The sequence below is a fragment of the Coenobita brevimanus genome, chromosome 61 (assembly GCF_032717465.1).
Source record: "Coenobita brevimanus isolate Jiangsu-jjx chromosome 61, ASM3271746v2, whole genome shotgun sequence".
Taxonomy (NCBI): domain Eukaryota; kingdom Metazoa; phylum Arthropoda; class Malacostraca; order Decapoda; family Coenobitidae; genus Coenobita; species Coenobita brevimanus.
The window spans coordinates 42,085,484-42,108,517 of NC_137014.1; the positions used below are offsets into that span (position 1 = coordinate 42,085,484).

Here is a 23,034-nt window from a genome sequence, read left to right on the forward strand (position 1 = left end):
TGTCAAACACAGGTTAGGTTAGTTTTGGTTAATTCATTTAGTTTCCCATAGCTCTGACATGGTTATTTGTGTTCTGAGGATGTCTGATACACTGACGTGTCCAGTTGAAGCAACAGCTGGTAAACAACACGGCCAGTCGGAGAGACTGTCGGTAAACATTGCCGCGGGAAACCTGGCTGCTTCCTTAACTCCTATCCGTCAGGTAACGTCTATACACATCACAATTGGGGTGCTACATGGCCACCGGATAGCGGCTATACACGCAAGTGTCTTCTCACCACCATTTGAACTGGCCGACATTTCATGTCACCACCAAAGGGTAGGGAGGCAGTCCCTCCATATCACAAAGGCGAGAGTCAGTCTGTCCCGCGCTTTTGCCAGGTGTACAACAACGTCTTCAGGTTCCTATTTGTCTGAGTATCTCTGTGTCTATTGTGGTAGGTGGTGGCGACCATCATCCACTCACTTGATGTAGTGCTGCCTACTTCTTCCTTAGCCTTTTCTGTGCCTGCCCTCCTCTCTTCCTGTTTCTCCCATCTTTCCTGTCACTTCTTATTGCTTTTCTTTCCTTTACAGGTGGCTTTACATTGAGTAACAAGCCTAATGGTTTCCTGTAAGCCAAGAAACCATTTACAACGCTGGGTGGTAACCATATAACCAACCCATACGTGCTCCCTACGTGTCAACAAGTGGGTTGGTGGAGGGTTAGTGCCCCTCCCCGTAAACCAAATAACTCAAAGTCTAATGGCCACCCCTTATGGGATTATGGCATCTGGCAATAGATACTGTAGATAGATAGATCTCTGTGCCTTCTGTAGCCAACTGCATCATTCACCCCTGCCAAGCCTTTTACCAAGGATACTAGAAAAAGGGCCCAATGGTAGTGCTATAACGCATGCCTTGGAAGCAACAGTATCTAGTTTATCTTGTAGTGAAGTTATCACTTTGAGAACAATGTCACAATTGGCGCCGCGGGTAGATGCACAAACACGTCTTGCTCTTGCCCGAAAATTAGTTCTATCCGGTCAGCGAAGTTAAGCAACGTTGGGTCTGGTTAGTACTTGGATGGGTGACCGCCTGGGAACACCAGATGCTGTTGGCATCCTTACGTGTCAAGTGGGGTTGGTGGAGGATTAGTGCCCCTCCCTGTAAAACAATTAACTCTAAGCCGTTGGCCACCCCATTTGGGATACATGGCGTCTGGCAATGGATGGATGGATTACTCATCGATGCAACGACCTAGAGACCTGGGGATATGTTCAATCGCAAGAGGAAGAGCTGATGACAAAAATGGTCATTAATTCGTTTCCATAACTGCTACAGTTTCTGAGATATTATGGTTTGAAAACAAACAATTTTCAGCAGTTTCCCGGATACTGCTCTTAGTGAGGGAATGACTGCGTTAAAAATAGCCCAGTGTTTGCGGGTTAAACACTCAAAATAGGTAGGCTATATTCTATTTTTTTCCAATCACTTCTTGCAGTTAGAATTCAACAGTTAACTACCTGTGTTGCATATGTACCAAAATTACTTACTGGTACCATGAGATCAAGAATTGGTTATGATATACTGTAGTTGGAAACGGCATCCCTATTTGGTAGAGAATTACAGTACCTAAATTCCTTTGTGCACCCAGATTCAGCAGTAACATCATTTACATTACTAAAGATTGTACAAATCATCCATGACATCGAAATCCCGCTAAAATAACAGGATACTAAAGAGCAAAAAGTCAAGTTACCAATAGTTGACATTCATGGTGGATCCTAAGGAGGACAATGGGCCGATTCACACCCAAAGCTCACTTGTCCCCAATCATTCAAGTTACGGTAGTTAAATTAAGTTAGGTTTGGTTGAATCAGATTATGTTAATTTGTGCTGGGTTAGATGAGGTCAGCACTCAGCAGGGACAAGCAATTAGTGATGGATTGACTTTTAAACCAAATCAACCTAAAAGTTCGACATGGCAGATGGACCTATGCCATGGTTTGTGTAAAACTGGTGGCTTTATAGTTGATATAATAAAAATTATGCCTCTGCCACAACTTTTTAAAGCTATCACAATGATAATTACATTATAGCTTATTAAGGGGGAGAATTATAATTTTAAGCATAGGAGCTCTCCTGCAGTTTCACCAGGAATTTCTGTATCTGGCCATACCTGTGTGAAAAAGCAAGGCAGTTTTATAAAGCAATGGAAGTGTGTAATCACTATGTTTTCATGAGGCTGACTGCACAAATTCAAAAGAAACAATGGAATTAAGCAGTTAAAAATAGTGTTTTATTAACTACAGCATAAATATCTAATAGCATTTTGGTAAACATACACTTTACTTAAAGCAGTGGAAGCACCTTACCGAATCAGTTCTTCTTCTTCCTGATACCGTAGTCTGTTACATTTTTCTTATTAATTTCTGGGGTGGTAAATAAATGTTTCATGAGAAATCTATTTCCCCCTTGTGTCTGGCTACGTTCTGCTGTGCTAACTTGTTTGATTCAACAGCATACTGGCAGAAGGGACTGTCCTAACCTACGTGTTTAACTAAACCTAACCTACCCTACCTTAACTGTACCTACTAATTAACCTAACCTAACCTAGCACCCAGTTGGGAAGATGGGAAATGAAATCAAACTTTTAGTACACTGAATAGTCTTCCATTACACCAGAAACAAACAACCATACGTATGGGTTAAGGAAAGTGGATAAAAAATGGGAAATTTTTCAGTGGGAAAGAGTAATATACAGTACCACCCTGACAACAGTCACAAAAATACAGAAAACAAAATGGACGAATATGAATTGAATTGATAAGATCCTTCTACTGCTTCAAGTAAAGCGTACATTTACCAGCATTTTTTTTTTTTTTTTTTTTTTTATTGGCAGTGGTGGCTGTTTTGATGACTTCATTAATCACCACTGCACAAAGACTGCTGGAAACAGTTGCTTTAATTTTAACAAAGCCTATGGCTTTTCTACTCTGAAACCTATTTCATATTCATACCTTATTTTCTTTAGCAAGAAGTGATTGCTGGAGTGACTGAGCTATCAGATAAAACTAGGCAACTGGTGGCATAAACAAATTGCATGCTGAAAACTTAACATTCAGTAATACTCTAGCAGTCACAATATCGGTCAATATCCTGTAAGTCATGATGATTTAGTGTTTTCTTGTACACAGTAAGAGAAAGGTAGTACAATAGTCCAGAGGAAAAAATTTATTTCAATCTCTGCAGCAAAGTCCTCCATGTACAGATACCTTATTATTATCTGCACTATTATTCTTTTACAAATACTGAAAAACTACTAAAGTGCTAGTAGAAAAACTGGTTATACGCCAACACCAGCTGATACCTGGGCTTCGTCTGCAGTAACAGCTGATGCCTGGCCTCAAACACCTTCTGGAATCTTTGTTTTGCGATACACATACAACCCTACACACACATCTACCATATTAGCAAATTACAGATACACATGCTGGTTACATAAGCCAACATGGGGAATCATACAAGCTGCAGAAAATAAGTTAAAACTCACTAAATATGTAAACTTAGTAAGATCTGAGGACCCATAACACAGCTTTACGTGGACTAACTTCCCGAGGCCCACCTCCCAACCCCTGAACGAACTTTCACTTCAGTTCCTGCTCATACATTGATAATGTATGTCATTTAAAAAATTACCTTCATACAGTTAAACTTTTGACTTTTATAGAGAATATGCAAATCAAGGCAAGCTAACTGCGAAACCAAAAAATCATTTCCCCATACATCCATCTACCCATGAAAACGGACATATTTGTCAAAGTTGGAGAAACAACTTAGTTGTTGGTTCACTTGAAATAAATAACTTGTTAAGAAGAAAAACATGAATATGAATGGATAACAAGTAAACATTATTTTCTACATCCAAAAAGATTGAAGGTAAACATAATTGCATCTATGCATAGCAAATTGCAATCTGCATGTCGAGGGACTTATTTAATAACGGAAATCTTTTTTTAACTGAAGTTTATTTTTTTGGAATAGTATACAGAGTACACATACAACTTAAGGTGGTAGCGCTTATTAACCTACTACCTTAACATGAAAAACAAGAAACAAAACACAAAATGTACAAGTGATCCATCATCATCCAAACTGATACGCTGGGTGTTTTTAGTCCGACCTCTCGTCCTAAAAACACAAGCGACTGAGCGGGGTCCTCTTTCTAGACCGGAAGTAGAACACTCACAAAGGAACAGGGCATAAAAACTCAGCAGTATACCTTAACACACCTATTGTCTTAATTCAAACTCCTTACAATACATACACAAAGATATACTGAATATGGAAGGGGTAGAGTGACAGAGTTATTATTATTGGTACAATGCGTCCATCTATGTCTGCTAATACCAAGTCGGATCATACCATCTAAAACGGGTCCAAGCTGGCGCAGGAGGCAGAGCATCGGAATGACGTCAGTTGGCACGAAACCCAAGTTCAGTTGACGCCTGACCGTGGTGGTAAGTGGGTGCATGCTGCATGCTGCAATCTCCAGATTATGACACATTTTCAGTCCGAAGTGAGAGAAGGGACTGAAATGTGTGAGGGAACCTACTGGTATGTTATGCGGTTAAACGAGTCCGCACTTCTTCCCATTCTTCGTTTTCCCTTTTTATAAATGTTTAATTTGAGTCTGCCCTTTTATACATTTTCTGTTACTTAAGCCGACTGACGTCACACACGTCACGCCTCCCTGCGCCCCGAGGGAAAGTGAACCGACTTGGCATTAGTAGACTTAGGTGTCCATAAGCAACGTATTGACGTCGGGGTCAGTGTACAACTTACTTCAATACATATATATGTAACAGGTCACAAGGGCACAGTATAGATGTTAGAGTTAATGCACAATTTTGCCATTTAATACACACTTCAGGATACTCTGCTTACGGCTGGAGTGAAGCGCCAAGCTAACCAATATTTGCATACATATCACATAGGCGCGATGTCTATACCTGAGTCGCGGCGCGAGGGAATGTCACTTAGCCGCAGCGACACTGTTGTCATGTTCTGTCTTTGTGGACTGTTTTTAGTAGGTCAGTCTCGGGCCGCCACTAATACATTTCCCTGGTTCCAAAGGGCTTGGGTATGAACACAGTACCTTGGATAAGTTAAAGTAGGAGCCTTGGTATATTCTGTCTCACTGTACACATTCACTGACCGTCCATTCTGGTGTGGTGTTTGTCTCACTATTCACGTTCACTGACCGTCACTTTCTGGTGTATTGTTTCTGTCTTACTGTTCACATTCACCAACTGTCACTTTCTCTGAGTCTTTGACACAACGCTAGAGGTGGAAGGTGTCATCACTGGACTGCTGATGCCTGGGGTTAACAGAGGTAGCACCTGGGCGTGGGAGGGGGCCCCTCGGGAGAGCTCTCTTGTAGGAGGCACGGCACAGCTCTCGGGGGCGTCACCGCCCGGGCGCGTGTCCGGTCTGGGGTGCAGGGAGGCCCTTCCATCTTGGGGCCTCGACCTGGTAAGTGGCCCTTGGGACTGGGGCCAAACAGCGTCAGGAGTCTGCCGCTTCTTACTCCGGGCGGAGGGCCAACGGGGAGCATGGCCTGAGCGGTCCCACCTTGGTGTCCGCTAGCTGGCCCTGGGAGACCTGGTGCTGCGGTCGCCTACAGGGTGGGGCGCTGTCAGGGGCTGGCTGCGGCACCTCTCCTGCAGGGTGTCCGTCAGGGGCTGGCGTCATCCAGGGACAGGCCGTAGGGCAGGAACCCGGCCTTCGGGGACAGGACCTCGCCACCACTCCTGGAACAGCAGCACCTCCGGGGAACCACACCTGGAGGGAGAGAGAGAAGGGCGTTCCATGCAGCCGTAAAGTAGTGAGCTGGCCGCGCAAGGGGCCTTCCCTTCCAGGAGAACCCTCGAGACTGTGGATGAAGGGCATACAGTGGCCGTCCCTTCCCCAAAGTGAACAGTGGCCGTTGTTGCGGTTCCACAGTCTTTAAGGGCAGCAGCAGAAGGATGTACAGTGACATCAAAATCCAGTGATGTACATAAAATAACACAAGGCACCCCACTGGGTAGAATCATGGGCAATACCTGAAGAATCTGTACTTTATAGTGAGTCCTCAGTTTTGTCTTAGGAATATCTATATGTTATATTTACCAAAATTAAAAATCAGCAGTTCTGTGAGAGAGTGGGGAAGAATGGGTGTTGGGGAATACATGCCTCCACACCTATGGACCATGCTCTCTTCAGTACTGTACAGTACTTTCCAACTCAGAATCTGAATTCTACAATGGCTTTTCTCTTGCTTTCCACTTCCACCCCCTCATTTTGCTTACTTCACATCCTGTTTGCTTAGACTCCCTTCCCTCCTGTTTATTTTTCAATCATTCATTTATCATATAAACCAGCATTTCCCCATGAGGAGCGAAGGAGCCTGGAGCTAGGCAAGTTGGTCCCGACATTTGAGATTGACCAGCCTCACTCATCCCTGAGTGGCATTACGTGAGCAATAAACCCCAACCATCCCATGGATATTGTTATGCTGGGTGTTTTTAGTCCGACCTCTCGTTCTAAAGACACCAGCGACTGAGCAGGGTCCTCGTTCTAGACCGGAAGTAGAAAACTCACAAAGGAACAGGGCATAAAAACTCGGCAGTATACAGTACCTTAACACATCTATTGTCTTAATTCAAACTCCTTAAGGCGCGATTCCACCGGGGCAACACAGGCAACATGTAGCATGCGATTTGCCTGGCTTTCAACATGTACAGTATGTTGAATGCGGCATTTAACCAGGAGACATGTTGACTGCGACAAGTCAACATTGTTGTTTCATGTAGCATGCTACATGCCAATGTTTATGTTGAATGCCACAAAACCATTTCCACAGATTCAACAAAAACTGAGCCAGTTGTCAACAAGATGTAACAGACAGACAGACAGATATGTTGATAGATAGAGCTTAACAAAAAAACAAAAGTAGATACCGTGTAAAACACACACACAACACACTGCCGAATAACTTATAAAAAGGTTTGAATGTATAGAAAGTCGAGTGCTGAATGCCCTCAGTCAAGAAGAAGGCACGAATGCAAAAATTTTCTGAAGTACCGTACCTTAGCTTAACAAGAGACAGGATAGAGAGAATAATGTAACAAATGAAAGATTTGCTATAATGCTGGCATAGTATTAAGACTGGCGGAGAGAGAGAGAGAGAGAGAGAGAGAGAGAGAGAGAGAGAGAGAGAGACTGTGTGTGTGTGTGTGTGTACTGTATATAACAGGTCACAAGGGCACAGAGTACAGTAGATGTCAGAGTTAGTGCACAATTTCCATTCAATATACACATCAGGATACACTACATATGAGTAGAGTGAAGCAACAAGTTAATTAGTACTAGCATATATACGTATCACATAGGCACGGTGTCTATACCTGAGTCAAGGCACGAGGGAATGTCACTTAGCCGCGGCGACATTGATCACACGTTCTGTCTTTAGGACTGTTCTTAGTAGATTAGTCTTGGGCCGCACACTAGTACATTACCCTGGTTCCGATGGGCTTGAGCATAAACACAGTACCTTGGATAAACTAGAGTAGGAACCTTAGTGTATTGTTTTTGCCTCACTGTTCACATTCACTGACTGTCACTTTCACTAAGTCTTTAACATGACTGTGGAGGTTGAAGGTGTCGTCACCAGATTGCCGATGCCTGGGGTTAACTAAGGTGGCGCCCGGGAGTGGGAGGGGGCCCCTCGGAAGAGCTCTCCCGTAGGGAGGCATGGCACAGCTCTCGGGGGCGTCACGACCCGGGCGCGTGTCCGGTCTGGGGTGCAGGGAGGCCCTTCTGTCTATGGGCCTCGACCTCATAAGTGGCCCTCGGGACTGAAGCCAAACAGCGTCAGGAGTCGGGCCCGCCGCTTCTTACTCTGGGCGGAGGGCTGAAGGGGAGCGGGGCCTGAGCGGTCCCGCCTTGGGGTCCGCTGGCTGGCCCTGGGAGGCCTGGTACTGCGGTCACCTACAGGTTGGGGCGCCATCAGGGGTTAATTGCGGCACCTCTCCCGCAGGGCGTCCGTCAAGGGCCGGCAGTGTCCAGGGGCAGGCCGTAGGGCAGGAACCTGGCCTTCGGGGACAGGACCTCACCACCACTCCTGAAACGGTAGCACCTCCACGGAACCACACCTGGAGGGAGAGAGAGAGAAGGGCGTCCCACACAGCTGAGAGGTAGTGAGCCGGCCGCGCAAGGGGCCTTCCCCTACGGGAGAACCCTTGAGACTGTGGATGAAGGGCGTACAGTGGCCATCGTTGCGGTTCCACAGTCTCTAAGGGCAGCAGCAGGACGTACAGTGGCCGTTCCTTCTCTGGTACATACAGTGGCCGTTACCGTGGTGCTGCTCCCGGAGGAGGAAGAGGCAGATGAAAGACATACAGTGGCTGTTCCCTCCCCGGCACATACAGTGGCTGTTGCCGCGGGTCTGCCTGCCCAACGGGAAGTAGCTGAGGGACGTACAGTGGCCGTTCCCTCCCCGGTAGGTACAGTGGCCATTACTGCAGGGCTACTCCCGTAGGAGGAGGAGGAAGTGGATAAGGGACGTACAGTGGCCGTTGCCTCCCTGACGCGTACAGTGGCCGTCGTCGCGGTTCCACTCCTCCTGCCTTTGCCTGTCAGTGTGTGCTCAATAGCTAGCACACTGAGGCAAACTCCAGATGTGGCTGCAGCAGAAGGACGTACAGTGGCCATTCCTTCCCCGACGCGTACGGTGGCCGTTGTCGCAGTGCTGCAGGGGGAGACAGCTGAGGGACGTACAGTGGCCGTTCCCTCCCCGGTACGTACAGTGGCCGTTACCGTGGTGCTGCCTGGGACTGTATCTGGAGCAGTCCCACCCCGATCCTGGTGAGGGCTGCTCCGGCTGAGAAATAGTGTCGCATTCCTGTGACGTCACAGTTGGGTAAGTTGAGAAGAGGGACTCAAGGTAGGGGCGCCCTGGCGCCCATCTTGCTCTGGGCCAGTCCCGCACTCACCTGGCCCGCCGTGGTGTCCTCCTGGGGTGGGGGTAGGGCTGCGGCTCCATAGCAGGGTGGGGGGTCCGGGGGCGGAGGCGCGCATTTTAGATATAAACCTGTGCTGGCTCAATCCAAATGGAGTGCCTTAATTGCCCACTAAACCATCATAATTTGGTTACATGGTTACCACCCAGCATAGTAAATAGTTACTTGGTGTACAGGAAACCATTTGGCATATCACTCAGTGTAGAGTTACCCATTGACAGAAGGAAAAGGAAAGAATGAAGGAGAAAAAGACAGAAGAGAAAGAATGGAAAGAAGGAGGGAAGGATAGGGCAGGCACCCGAGAGCAGAATCGAGCGAGTGGAAGGTAAGCGCTCCCACCAACCACAACTCACATAGTCAAATTCTGCTCTCTTCCTCTCTCGTTTGCCTTGTCTACTGTAACAACACAAAAATGAGCACTATATTCTGAGTTTTCCTTAACTGACTTGGACTGTTCCCTACAGTTCATAACTAAACAAACATGAGCAATGTATTCAGAGATTTCCTTAATTAACTTAGATTGTTTCCTATAATTCATTTGTATTTCTCTTCTTTCCTGTCAACCAAACCCACCTTTTCTACACCCTGCTTAACAGCCTATGTCACATCTTCCTTTCTTCCAAACAGCTGATGACTACTACACTAGTTAATCACCGTGAGGGAGTAGACTGTGGCACCAGTTGAACAGGACGGTACTCCCGAGGTGGATGGCAAGCTGGTGACAGGAAGAGCTGGAGGTCCTTTTTCACCAGCACTCACGACCTGGTCCTGACCATCTCCCTTTGTGGAACATTTTCAGTGCTTTCACTTACAGAGAGAAGAGGCCAGCGTACTCTCATAATACCTCTGCCTTCAACTGTCTACACCATACTACATGCACATTAGATATCACACCTATTTCCACTCCCCTTAGCAATGCCCGCTGCATTAACACCTGCAAACAAGGTAGTATCTCGGATTGCCACCACCGGCAAGATAGGGCTGGCGGCACAGGGTCCTCCTGGTCACTATCAAGCAACTGTGCCAACGGCGACTATTGCGACCGAAGCCACTCCCAGGTTCTCGAGCCCCCTGAGGGGCCGGGGGGGGTTGCGGTGGATTGGCCCCCATGCTGTCCTCTTCTGCTTAGACAGCCTTGAAGCGGTAGACCCACGGCGAAGATATCAGCGCTCCATCTTTTCATATTAAATAATTTCCATCAACATACCCATATCCCACAGCAAGCCCTCTTCCTCCCATCATCTCCAGACATCACCTTTTGCTTCCCAAACCTCACCCCCACAACATTCTGGAGAGTGGTCAAAACCCTTGGATCTGATCACCTCCCAATCATCATCACTACCAAAACCGGAATCACCCCAGCTGGGCACAGACACACATACAGTAATTATAAGAGAGCCAACTGGGAGGCCTTCACAACTGAAACAGAATAACACTTCGGAACATTATACAGTACATCCATCACAAACATTAATATCGCTGTGCACACTTTCAATACAATTATACAAAATCCAGACGAAAGACACATCCCTAGAGGCAACAGAAAGAGACACAGCCCCAACTTCACACAAGAAATTCAAGGCCTCATCAGTCAACAGGACACACTACCACACCCCCCAACATCCCATATGCAAGACACCGGACAACAAATACAAGAACTCAACACCCAAATAAGCAATGAAATATCAGACAGCAAACACTAAACTGGAATAATTATCTCCAAACACTTGACCACAAAACAAACACCAGCAAACTCTACAAAACACTAAACAGCATCACACTTTCCAACAGCACCACTAAACAATCACACGCTGCCATCACAACAACAGACACCATACCTTCAAACAAGCAACAAGCAAACACTCTCATCAACCACTTTTCACATGTCAGCCATCAAAACCCCATCGCAACAACCGACGTATCATCCGACGTAAGAGACAGTTCCCCACAGACCCAGACTTCACACCTTTCACTTACAACCAGACGAAGCACATCATTAGAACCTTAAGCACTCATCTGCCTGTGACCCAGACAACATAAGCAACATTCACCTTAAACACCTTGGACCACAGGGCATACAAGCACTCACCAACATATCAAACTACAGCTACTCACACAACATAATACCCAACATATGGAAGCATGGCATTATCATCACTATCCCCAAACCCAACAATGACCCCACGTTACCTTCCTCACACCGGCCCATCACATTCCTCTGCACCCCCTCCAAAGTCACTGAACGATTGGTACTACAACTATAACCTCACACCCCCCTAACCCCATCACAACATGGTTTTAGGCCACTACACTCCACAAACACTCATCATACAGACCTTACACAGAGAGTTTTTGATGGCATGAATTCAGCTATGCCACCAAACAGAACACTCCTAATCACACTAGACATTAGCAAAGATTTGATGCTATCCCCTGCCACAACTTCACAAACAAAATATTCAACATGAATATGCACAGTAACACAAAAAGATGGCTGGCTAACTACTTAGCAGGCAGATGTGCACATGTACATTTGGAGGTTAGTCTTTGAACATCAGAAACTTCACAAATGGCATCCCCCAAGGATCTGTTTTGTCCCCTACACTCTAACCTATACATGCACGACATACGCACATCCCACACACCACAGATACACATAGCTTCCATTGCAGACGACATAACACTTACATATACACACCAAAACAAAAACACAGCTGCACACATCCTCCATCCTTACCTCAACACACTACACGAATGGTTCACCACAACAGGCTCAAAATAGTCCCAGCCAAATCTACAGTGACCCTTCCCACAAACTGGACAGCAGAACACAGTCACACTCCACACCTAACCATAAACTACACCCCTACCACACACACACACACACACACACACAAAATTCTTGGTGTAACATACAAGACATCAATGTCATTTAAACAACACATCACAAACATTAAAAATAATTTAACACCAAGATTCAGTGCCTTGAGGTCACTTGCCCATACAACATTTGGACACAACAAAAAAATCACCACCACAGTATACAAACAATATATACGTTCAGTAATGAATTATGCAAGCCCTGCTTGGGCTCCTAACCTTACTAAAACACACTACAACACTCTACAGACCATACAGAACAAGACCCTAAAAATAATCACAGACTGCACAGCTACTACACCCACAGACCACCTACATCAAGAAACCAAAGTCTCCAAAGTCAAGGATCATCTAGACATGAGAGGCATTCAAATTCTCGCTGCAGCCTCCACAAACCCACAACATCCATTACACTACATGGCAGAACATCCACACACACACCAAGGAACATCAAAACAACACCCAGCACACGATATCATACACAAATACTGTCATCTCTCCCTCCCTGCCCACCTCCAACCAGCTTCCAGAAGCATATCCATGCTCAAATCATTTGCCTCTCCATTCAGTCACTTATAGACAACACACAGCTGCATGCACGGTCTCCTGATATCCACCCTTTTGAATCCTATCTCCCTTGTGAGGACAGGGTCCACCTGGCCAGGCTGAGACGTGGGAATCATCCAGCCCTCTTAAGTTAGCAGAAGAGGCTGGATAACTCCATTGCTGATGCCTGTCCAAGATGTAACACAGCACGCCATACTGTTAAGCACATTATGGAAGACTGCATAGCTCACAATCACCTACGCTAACAACACAACATACGCTCCTTGAGAGCTCTGGAGGAAAGCCCGGTCTCGGCCGTGGCCTTCCTTAGGGACTCGGGGCACTCGGCCAGACTGCCTATGGAACAACTACTACTACTACTACAGCGACTATTGCAAACAGTTCATGCTCGTCAGCAGAGAAGTCCAGGTTCAGCCCTATTTTTCACCAGTATCCATGGTCTTAGTCCATCCATCCATCCATCCATCATCCAATCCTACCTGCCCCATGAGAAGCATGTAGGAGCCTGGGGCTAGACAAGTTGGTCCTGACATTTAAGATGAGAGTGACCAGCCTCACTCATCCCTGAGTAGCATTACGTGAGCAATAACCCCAACCACTCCTTGGATATAAACCTTCACTGGCTCAATCCGACTGGAGCGCAGTAATTACCCACTAAACCACCAGGTGCCATAATTTGGTTATATGGTTACCACCCAGCATAGGAAATGGCTTCCTGGTGTACAGGAAACCATTCAGCTTGTTGCTGAGTGTTGAGTCACCCACAGGCAGAAGGAAGAAGAAAGAATGAAGGACAGAAAGACAAAAGAGGGAGTACCAATTTGAATTCAGTTAACTTTTTTCTTCAATCAGTGTCCCCTCTAGCCCTGTTCCTCTCAGAATCTCAAATCTCTCCCTCTACTGAAATATCCCCATTTTGTTCACCTGGTTACCATCTCCTTACAAACTTCTTTAACAAGGGTGGCACCAGTTGTTATATCAAATCTGAATTTACAGTTGACACTGTTTTGAACTTCATTTCAACTAATTTTAATTATTCACCGTATAAATTAAAAAATCTAAATTTTACCAAATATATCTCGGTAGTTTATCACTCCCCCATTGCATCTTCATAACCCAGTGTATTTGACTCCATATCCACAGTTGACTAACTTTGGCTTCACCCTCAGCACTGAATTGACCGTTTTGGGTTATTTTGACGTACATAATGTAGAACGGTTATCGCATTCTGCCAGGACTGACGATACTGGTCTAGAATGCGAGCTATTTGAAGAATCATTTAATCTCATGAGGTTGGTAAAGCAACCAACCAGAATACCAGTTGATCCTGGCCATAACGCCTGTCTCTTGGATCTATTCCTGACAAATAATCCAGATCAATACAGAATAGAGGTACTGTCACCACTTGGATCCTCCGATCACAATCTCATCAAAGCTTTATTAGTTGACTCCCCAAAACCTCCCCATTCTGAACCTGTCAGGGTGACTTGATGGCATTTTGACAGAGCAGACTGGGATGGATTAAGAATATCATCTTCCTGACATTCCATGGCAATCTTTCTTCTCTAGTGACATCAAGTCTACCCAGTCCCACATTAATGACTTAATACAAGCTGGTATGGAATTAATCCACCAAGTCAACAGTTCACTAAAACATTGGACTCCCCAAAATAGTTTGATAGCAACTGTGCCAGAGCTACGGCCTGAAAGTCATTAGCATATAACTCTTACTTAAAATAATAAACATCTAAATCACTGTCAATTTAAAATTGCTAGAAACCATGCAAAAGCAGTAATAAACCTCAATAAATCAAATTTTCCATACAACCAAGCATGGAGACTACTAAACAATCCTAGTGACAATAGAGTATTCTGGTCAACTCTGTTCTTTCAATAATAACTTTAACAAGTCATCACCCATTCCCCCAGTTAAACCTTCAGATGGTAACATTACAAATGACCCACGTGGTAAAGCGAATATTTTTGCCAATACATTTGTCAGAACTTCCCAGTGCTAGAACTTGACTCTCCTTAAATTGCTCCACTTAAAATACAGACTAGATACCATCCAAGACAATTTACCAACCAACAAAGCTTCAGGCTCAGGTGGAATTCATCCAATTGTTTTGAAAAAGTGCTCCCCTGAGCATGCTTCTCTTCTACCTAAATTATTCAGACTATGCATGTGTACCTCTTCATTCCCTAATTCTTGGAAAGATGCCAATATCCACCCAATTCCAAGGAAAGGAAGTTCCTCTGATCCCTCTGATTACAGTCCAATAGCTATCAAGTCTTCTCTATCTATCTATCTATTGCCAGACGCCATAATCCTGTAAGGGGTGGCCATTTGACTTTGAGTTATTTGTTTTACGGGAAGGGGCACTAACCCTCCACCAACTCACTTGTTGACACGTAGGGAGCATGTATGGTTTGGTTATATGGTTACCACCCAGGAAACCATTTGGCTTGCAGGACACCATTTGGCTTGTCACTCAATGTAAAGCCACCTGTAAAGGAAAGAAAAGCAATAACAAGTGACAGAAAAGATGGAAGAAATAAGAAGAAAGGAGGGCAGGCACAGAAAAAGAATGATAAAGGCTAAGGAAGAAGTAGGCAGCACTACATGGTAAAGTATTTGAAACTGTAATGAATATGTGCAGAATTAAACACCTTGAATCCAACAATCTAAATAGTGATGAACAGTGTGGTTTTCGTTACGAAATATCCACCATTGATATACTCAATCTCCTGACTCACACCATCCATCAATCAACTGACCAACATGGAGAAACTCATGCAGTAGCTCTTGATATTTCTAAAGCTTTTGACAGAGTGAGGCATTGTTCCCCACTATCCAAACTCCCATGCTATAGACTAATGTCTTTGGTTCCTCTGATTTCCTCATATTTCAGCGACAGAAAGATAAAAGTAGATGATATATATTCCAATTTCCACTCAATTAATGCCAGCATGCCACAAGAATCAGTTCTGGCTCCAACCTTATTCTTAATGCAAATTAATGATCTCTCATCTGTCACCCATAATCCCATCCATTCATATGCAGATGACTCAACACTGCACAGTTCATTCACACTTAAACCTCACAAAGTTTAATATCTCTAACTCACAGCTCAATACAGCCATCTCCATAAATCAAGACATATCTAGGATCACTGAATGAGGACAAAATAACCTTGCCTCATTTAATGCTAATAAAACCAAATACATTATATCCAATTTACTAACAGGCAGATGTTGCCAGATTTCTATATTACCTTCAGTGCTGCTAATATTCCTATCTCCAAAAGTATTGAAATTCTCGGTGCTTGACTTAACAGTGGCCCTCAGCTGGACCTCTAATGTCAGATCACTTCCCAAAACCGCCTCAAAGAAACTTGGATTTTTGTACAGAGTTCGTAGCTTCTTCACTGACGAGCAGTTATCTATAGCTTATAAAAGTCATGTGTGCTCTCAGCTGGAATATTGCTCACCCTTGTGGAATGGATGAGGAGAGGTTGCACTAAAACAACTAGGCAAAATTAATAGCAAAACTGTTAGAATTATTAATAACCCTGCTATTACAAGTAAACTACCTCCCCTACAATTAAAAAGGAATGTTGCCTCCCATGCATATTTTACAGATATTTTTATGGCGAATGCTCAGAGGAAGTTCCAACCATTGTGCTATCTCTCCGTGCCTTCCCCTGTGCTAGTTGGAAATCTGGTAGCGCTCACACGGCCATATTGCAGAACTTCCGCCCGTCAGAAATCTTTTATTCTCCAAACTGCATCTCTTTGGAACTTGCTTCCCCAGAGTTGTTTCCCCCCAAACTTCAATCTAGGGCTGTTCGACTCCAATTGTAAGATTTTTTATGAAAGGAGGACACCTGTAATTTGGTGTAATGCTAATTCTTTTATTGCTTTGTTTTCCTTCTTGTTAAAAAAAAAAAAAAAAAAAAAAAAAAATCCTTCACAGTGTCAACCACAGTTCACTTTTATCCCCCATCAGCCAGCTCAAATTTTCTTCTTCCTCCTTGTCAAGCTAACTTGTCTTTTTTACTCCTGCCAACTACCTTTTCTTTCTTTCTTCATGCCAATGTAACCTATAAAATTTTCCTCCTGTTAATCAACTTAGAATAATTCTTTCTTAACCATACTGGTAGTGTAATATACACCTTCCTCATAATCACTGATAGCTTGTTGCACTACCATATATCCCCTCTTTTCTCTGTGCTACCTAACTTTCTTTAACTTGCTCTCTTGTCAGCTATCCTGACCTTTCTACTTTATTCAAAATGTTCTCTGGTCAGCTATCCTGACCTTTCTCCCCATCTTGTGCCTGCCAGTACAGCCTAGCTTCCACCTTTTCTGTTTGCTAATCTTGTCTATCTTTCATTCTTCAAGCTTTAACCTTGACCTTGCTTTCCACCATGGGCATAAAAAGGAGAATGTACTTTTGTGTATATAATTCATATGCAGTATATCATTAAACTTTACATCAATTGCAGCACCAAAGACTATCTTAATTTTATATGAAAACTTACTATAGCCTACATAAATAATATCAGGCTATTTCAGTAAACAGTACTTAGTGAATACAGTAGCAAAAATCACCCAACACCTAATACAATCTTTAACAATTACCATGTAACAACATACAAACTTTTAACCACAACAGACCCTCAATTTATGTAGGCTTGAATTTTGCACTAAATACATTTTGTACTGAGCAATAAACCCTGATCTGGCCCAGCACAAGCAAAATAGTAATACGGTAATGATGAAAGAAAAGCACTTGGGACCTAAATGCTGAGTGCTCACAAGAATATGCTGCTAGGCAAGTCCAAGATTTTGGCCATATCTTGATACCCTGAAGGTTTCAAGTTGATAGCCGAAGCCTTTCAAGGATACCATGGTTCAAAAGGTGGGTAATAAACTAGTTGACCTTTGGCAGCCATTATGGTGACCTTGACCTTGACCCAGACAGCCAAACTTGTCCATGATTTTGGCCATATCTTGATACTCTGAAGATTTCATGTTGATAGATGAAGCCATTCATGAGATATACTGGGCACACACACACACACACACACACACACACACACACACACACACACACACATAGAGGCAGGCCAAAACATTATCACTCAGCCTTGCTAAAAGACAGGTGATAATAATAAAAATAAATAAAAAATGAAATAAAATTTGTAGGGGAAAATCCCAGACATCAGCCACTGTCTACAGCCAACCCCCCAAATTTCCACTGTCAGACCACTTAGCATTGTAGATGCACACTCACCCCAACTAGAATACATAAAACTTTAATTTTTTGTAGGATTTTGTTAAAACAATTGGTCATAGTTCACCATGGCTAAAATTTAGGGGCATGAAATGCTCTGTTTACACTCGATCAGCTGGCCATACACATACAAATATGCATGCACATACACACATTGCTTGCCGCCTTGACTCTTATCTCTCATCCCATCACTACCGCTCACTAGGTACTATACAGTAGGTTTTCTTCTTTCCAATAAGTTTTTCAACAAAACAAATGGTCATAAATCAACTCAGCTAAAATTCTGACATGAAATGGTCTGCTTAAAATCAATAAGTTCCCCCTGCACACACACACATATATGGATGGAAAATTATTTAGTGGGAACGCAAACGAGAACACTTGTAAGAAACAAAGTAATCCCTCATTTATCCGGACGGGCAGTATCCAGACCTGTTCATTATCCGGATAGTGGACCTTGGCTCTATTAAACCATTATCCGAATTTACTTGCTATTATCTGGATGTAAAAGTCCCTGAGAACTTCGGCCAGCCAGCCAACGTGTTCAGACATTCGGTATCATGGCCGCTGGGCTCGAGCCGTGAGCGGGAAATAGGCCGTAGCCAACAACCAGAACTAAAATATCCATCTGCCCCTCTACTGAATGGTCAAAGTCACGCGCTGGTCGATCACCCCCAATGAACCTCCAGCACCCGAGTAATGCGACTGTAGCCCACAAACAGTGTCAAAATGTCTATATGCATCCCCACCGAATAACCAATGTCGCGCAGCCACTGGGCTAAGTCTTTCCCAACTGCAACCATGCGTCGAACACAAACCACAAGCCACGAGTACACATCCGGTGACAGCGGCCGTCTGCCTCTCTACTGAACGTCCAAAGTCGCCCTGTCTCCGGGAGTTGTGTTTCTGAATGGCCACCACACGTCTAACGGTAAAAGCACCTATCCGCCTGATGACTGATGGGTGAAAATCCTGCTCGCAGCCTTGCTACTCTCCCCCTCCCGTACCTCCTCCATATCATCCCAGCACCCCCCTCACTCCCTCCCCTCCTTCATGCTGATAACACTGACTCGTGAGGTTTTTTGCAACTGATTCCAATACTATTGGTTGTGTTTTATCAAAATTCCGAAGTAACCACAAGAAAGCTCATGAAATTCTGCATTTAAACATGTGCTTAATTCTTGGAAGGTGCTACAAAAATTTTGCACTAGGATGGTGGGAAGTTATATGAAGGTAAGTTTTACTCTTGAACACTATTTATTCTCACTGCACTTCTGTACTTAACTCATCAGTTTTCTGTTTTTATTAGCTTATAGCATAAACACCAGCAAATATGATGGTATACCACTTATACCAATTTAATCAATTTTCTGGTGGCATGTTTGGCCGCGGAATTTTTCTGTGGCCCGGGAGCAGCAATCACTAGCGTCGGATAACTGATTTTCCAACTGTCCTGAGTGTTTTTGTGGATGTTTGTTGTATATGCATTGTTTCCTTGGTGTATAGCATTACTATGGATCCTATGTGTGCTTTGATGTCTAAATATGTCAGACTTTTGTGAAAACAGTGCCAAAATTAGGAGGGGTTCTGTACATACAGTAGTGTATAGGGAGGGTGTTTTTTGGTTTTCATTTTTTTTTTCCATGGTGTTCTTGGTGTTTAGCATACTTTGAATTTTCCTGTGTGTGTTTTGATATCTAAATATGGCAGACTGACCAGTAAACAGTGCCAAAATTAGGATGGGTACTGTACATACAGTAGTGTATAGGTACGGTGTTTTTTAGTTTTCACTTTTTTTTTCATGGTTTTCTTGGTGTTTACCATTACTTTGGATACTCCTATGTGTGTTTTGATGTCTAAATACAGTATGGCAGATTGACCTGAAAACAGTGCCAAATTATGAAGGGTACTGTATATAGTGTATGGGTAGGGTGTTTTGTGGTTTTCAATTATTTTTTTGCATGGTTTTCTTGATGTTTAGCATTACTTTGGATATTCCTATGTGTGTTTTGATGTCTAAATATGCCTAAATGACCGGAAAACACTACCAAAGTAAACAGAGGTACTGAACAAATAGGTTGGAGGCTGGGTGTAGGTAGGGTCTGGGTATAGCAGGGGAGATACTGTTCATTATCCAGACATTGCCACTACCCAAACATGCCTCTGGCTCTATTATATTGGATAATTGAGGGACTACTGTATTCGCAATGAAACAGTGTGATTACCGGGGTGCCACAAGGCTCAGTTTTGGTTCCTATCATATTTGATGTATGTAAATGATATGTCAAAAGGCTTAAGGTGTTAAATGAATATGTTTGCAGATGATGCAAGAAAATTATGAAGCGAATGCAGAAAATGACGGTTGTGGGGAACTGCAAAATGATTTGTATAAGTTGTACAGATGGAGCCAGACATGGAAAATGGAGGTTAATGAAAAAATAATAATAATCATAAAAAAAATAAACAAACAGAAATGGGAATACATGGCAAAAAAAACCTAGTTACATAGTTATGAGTATGAATGGGAAGAGAGAGGATTGGCAAAAGAAGGGAGGAGAATGATCTAGGAGTTACCATACTGGATAATCTATCATCAGAGATGCATAAAAACAGGATCACTGGAGAGGCATATAAAGTGATGGCTAATATAAGTGGCTTCCAGCTATTTGGATAAGGAAATGTTGACAGAAAGATTTGTGTCCATGATAGAACCAAAATTAGAAGATGCAGCAGTGATATGGTCACCTCATTTTAAAAAAGCATTTAAGAAAACTGGAAAAGGTACAGAGGATGGTGACTTCGATGCTATCAAGTCTGAGGGACTTGTCTTATGAAGAGAGACTTAAGAAGCTGATGTTACCAACACTCAGTGAGGGAAGGGAGATAGGAGATATGATTATAGTGTTTAAAAGGGTTAGAAAGTTGAAAAGGTGGATAGAGAAAAATCTGTTTGTGGATGACGATGGATGGACAATAGGACATTAATACTGTATAAACTAGAGAGTACCTTATGTGAAAAAAAATTTAGTTTCCCAAACAGAAGCACTGTATAGACATTTGGAAGTTTGGAGGAGGTGGTGGTGCAAGTAAAGAATATCCGTTAAAAAGTAGATTGGATAAGTTAAGATATGGAGATAGGACAACACTAGTTTTGTTCAAATCCTCTATAATACAACTAGCTAAATACACAAACACACACACCCATCACTCGCCACTATCTCTCGTCTCTCTCAACTCTGCCACGACTCACAATGTACTTTTTTTTTCTTTCAGCTAAGTATTTACTTACTTTCTGCTATTGAAATAGTTTTTCACCTACTTCCAAGTAGACAGGTCGTCATCTGAAGATACCACCTTCCCCAACATCCATACATCGTTCTGTCCCTGGTCATGGTATGTGATAACCACTTATCAACCACTCTGAACATTCTAATTAACCCTTTTTTGTGCCCCTTGATGTTCCTAGAGGTTGTATGTGTATTATATTGAATGTCATATATGATCATGAGGAAGGTAAAAATTTTTCAAGAGGCCCACAGGAGGGTCTTTGGGAATTCACCAAATAATATGAGTTTTAATGCATGCTTTGCATGTTCTGATTTGCATGGTAAAATTCCTGGATACATTAGCCACACAGATTGAGGGTGTACTGTAATACAATTACATTAAACAAGTAACACTCCCCTGTCAAGATAGAAATATCCATAAGTTCTGTAAAGCAAATAAAACCTTTTTTGTTCCTAAACTTATCCTGATACACATGAAAGTAATTTCCCAGATGGCCCATGTACATTCTGGGCCCAGTGTTTTAATTCAAGTAGGAGGGAAGAGCATAGTTCTTTTGTTTCTTCATTTCTGATCTTCCACAGTGAAAGTCATGCCCCTCTCTGTCATGCGGTTAATGACGTCGGTGTTTGCAAAGGCTGACCCAGGTGTCATCACCCCACCTCTGAAATTTATAATATGATCATCATTAACTCTGACCTGCTTTAGTCTGGTGACTTTTTAAAAAATTCATTCCTGTTAATTCTAGATGATTATCGTCAGTTTACGAGGAACCTGGGAATTGGTGGGGTAAGATACTGCCTTTAGTAACCCTGTCACAACAAGGAAGTCTCCCTTAAATTTTTAAAATTCCCTTTTTAATTAATTTATATATTTTTTAAATGCATGGAAGAAGGAACCAAAGACCATGAGCCTGCAAACCGTTTCCTCCATGAAAAACAAAAACAATACAACAGAGAGCCAAATTCAAGATCCCTTCATTTTGAGATGCCAGGACACACTGCATTTGAAAGACCGGAGATCACAGGAAGTAGGAAATACTGACAGAGGGAGACAGTTCCACAGTTGACTTGTTGCATACATGAAGGACTGGGAGTAATGGTTAACTCTTGCATTTGAGAGATGGACAGAAAAGGGATGAGCATATGGTGCTAGACGGGTGCTACATGCCCGTCGTAGAGGTTGGGGGATGCAAGCAGACAGTTCACAGGAGCAGTGACCATTGAAATAGCGATAGAAAAGAGATAACGATGCAACAATGCGGCAAAGAGACAGAGGCTGAAGGGAGCCAGTAAGAGGAGGAGAGTTAATGAGACGAAAAGCTTTTGACTCCACCTTGTTTAGAAGAGCTGCATGTGGGGAGCCTCCCCACACATGAGAGTTGTACTCTACATAGAGGTGAATAAAACCCATGCATAAAGGCAACAACTATGCAGGGGTAAAGAAGGTACGGAGTCGGCTTAGCACATCTAATCTCTTTGTAGGAGATTTTACAAGACACAGCCCAGTGCTTCTATAGAGCAACACAGGATTAGATGATGGATGGATGTAATATGATATTTACAAGATAAATCCCGAGAGAATGAAATCCCAGGTATGTTTTAAGACAATGCAGGACTGAGCTGGATATTATTAAACATTAGCGGGTACTCCTATGGAAGATTTTGTCGGGAAGATAGGTGTAAGAACTGTGTTTCTGATGCATTAAAAACAAGATTACTTTTACCCCAGTCAGAGATACTAGCCAAGTAGTGCCACAGTCTCATCCTTTGTTTGTTGAAGTAACTGCTGAGATGGAGGCTGTGGGAAGTGAATGGAAACGTGAAGGGTGGAGTTATCAGCAAATGAGTGGATAAGGTTAGATGTACAGCACAGAAGGTCAAAAGGGAGTTGATGAGAGGACAGAGCCCTGAGGCACACCACTGTTGATAGATATAGGAGAGGAATGGTGGCTGT

At 43.4% G+C, this 23,034-nt stretch overlaps 1 protein-coding gene across 3 annotated transcripts in view; it reads right to left on the minus strand.

The window, feature by feature from the left end:
• Positions 1 to 16,957: 16,957 nt before the first annotated feature.
• LOC145403543 (saccharopine dehydrogenase-like oxidoreductase) overlaps positions 16,958 to 23,034 on the minus strand; it is an 84,012-nt gene continuing 77,935 nt past the window's right edge. For all 3 annotated transcript variants that reach the window (XM_080275217.1, XM_080275216.1, XM_080275215.1), the window contains one exon: positions 16,958 to 21,742. In XM_080275217.1, the coding sequence (XP_080131343.1) occupies positions 21,643 to 21,742 (100 nt within the window). In that variant the 3' untranslated portion in view covers positions 16,958 to 21,642. The remainder of the gene's footprint in view (positions 21,743 to 23,034) is intronic.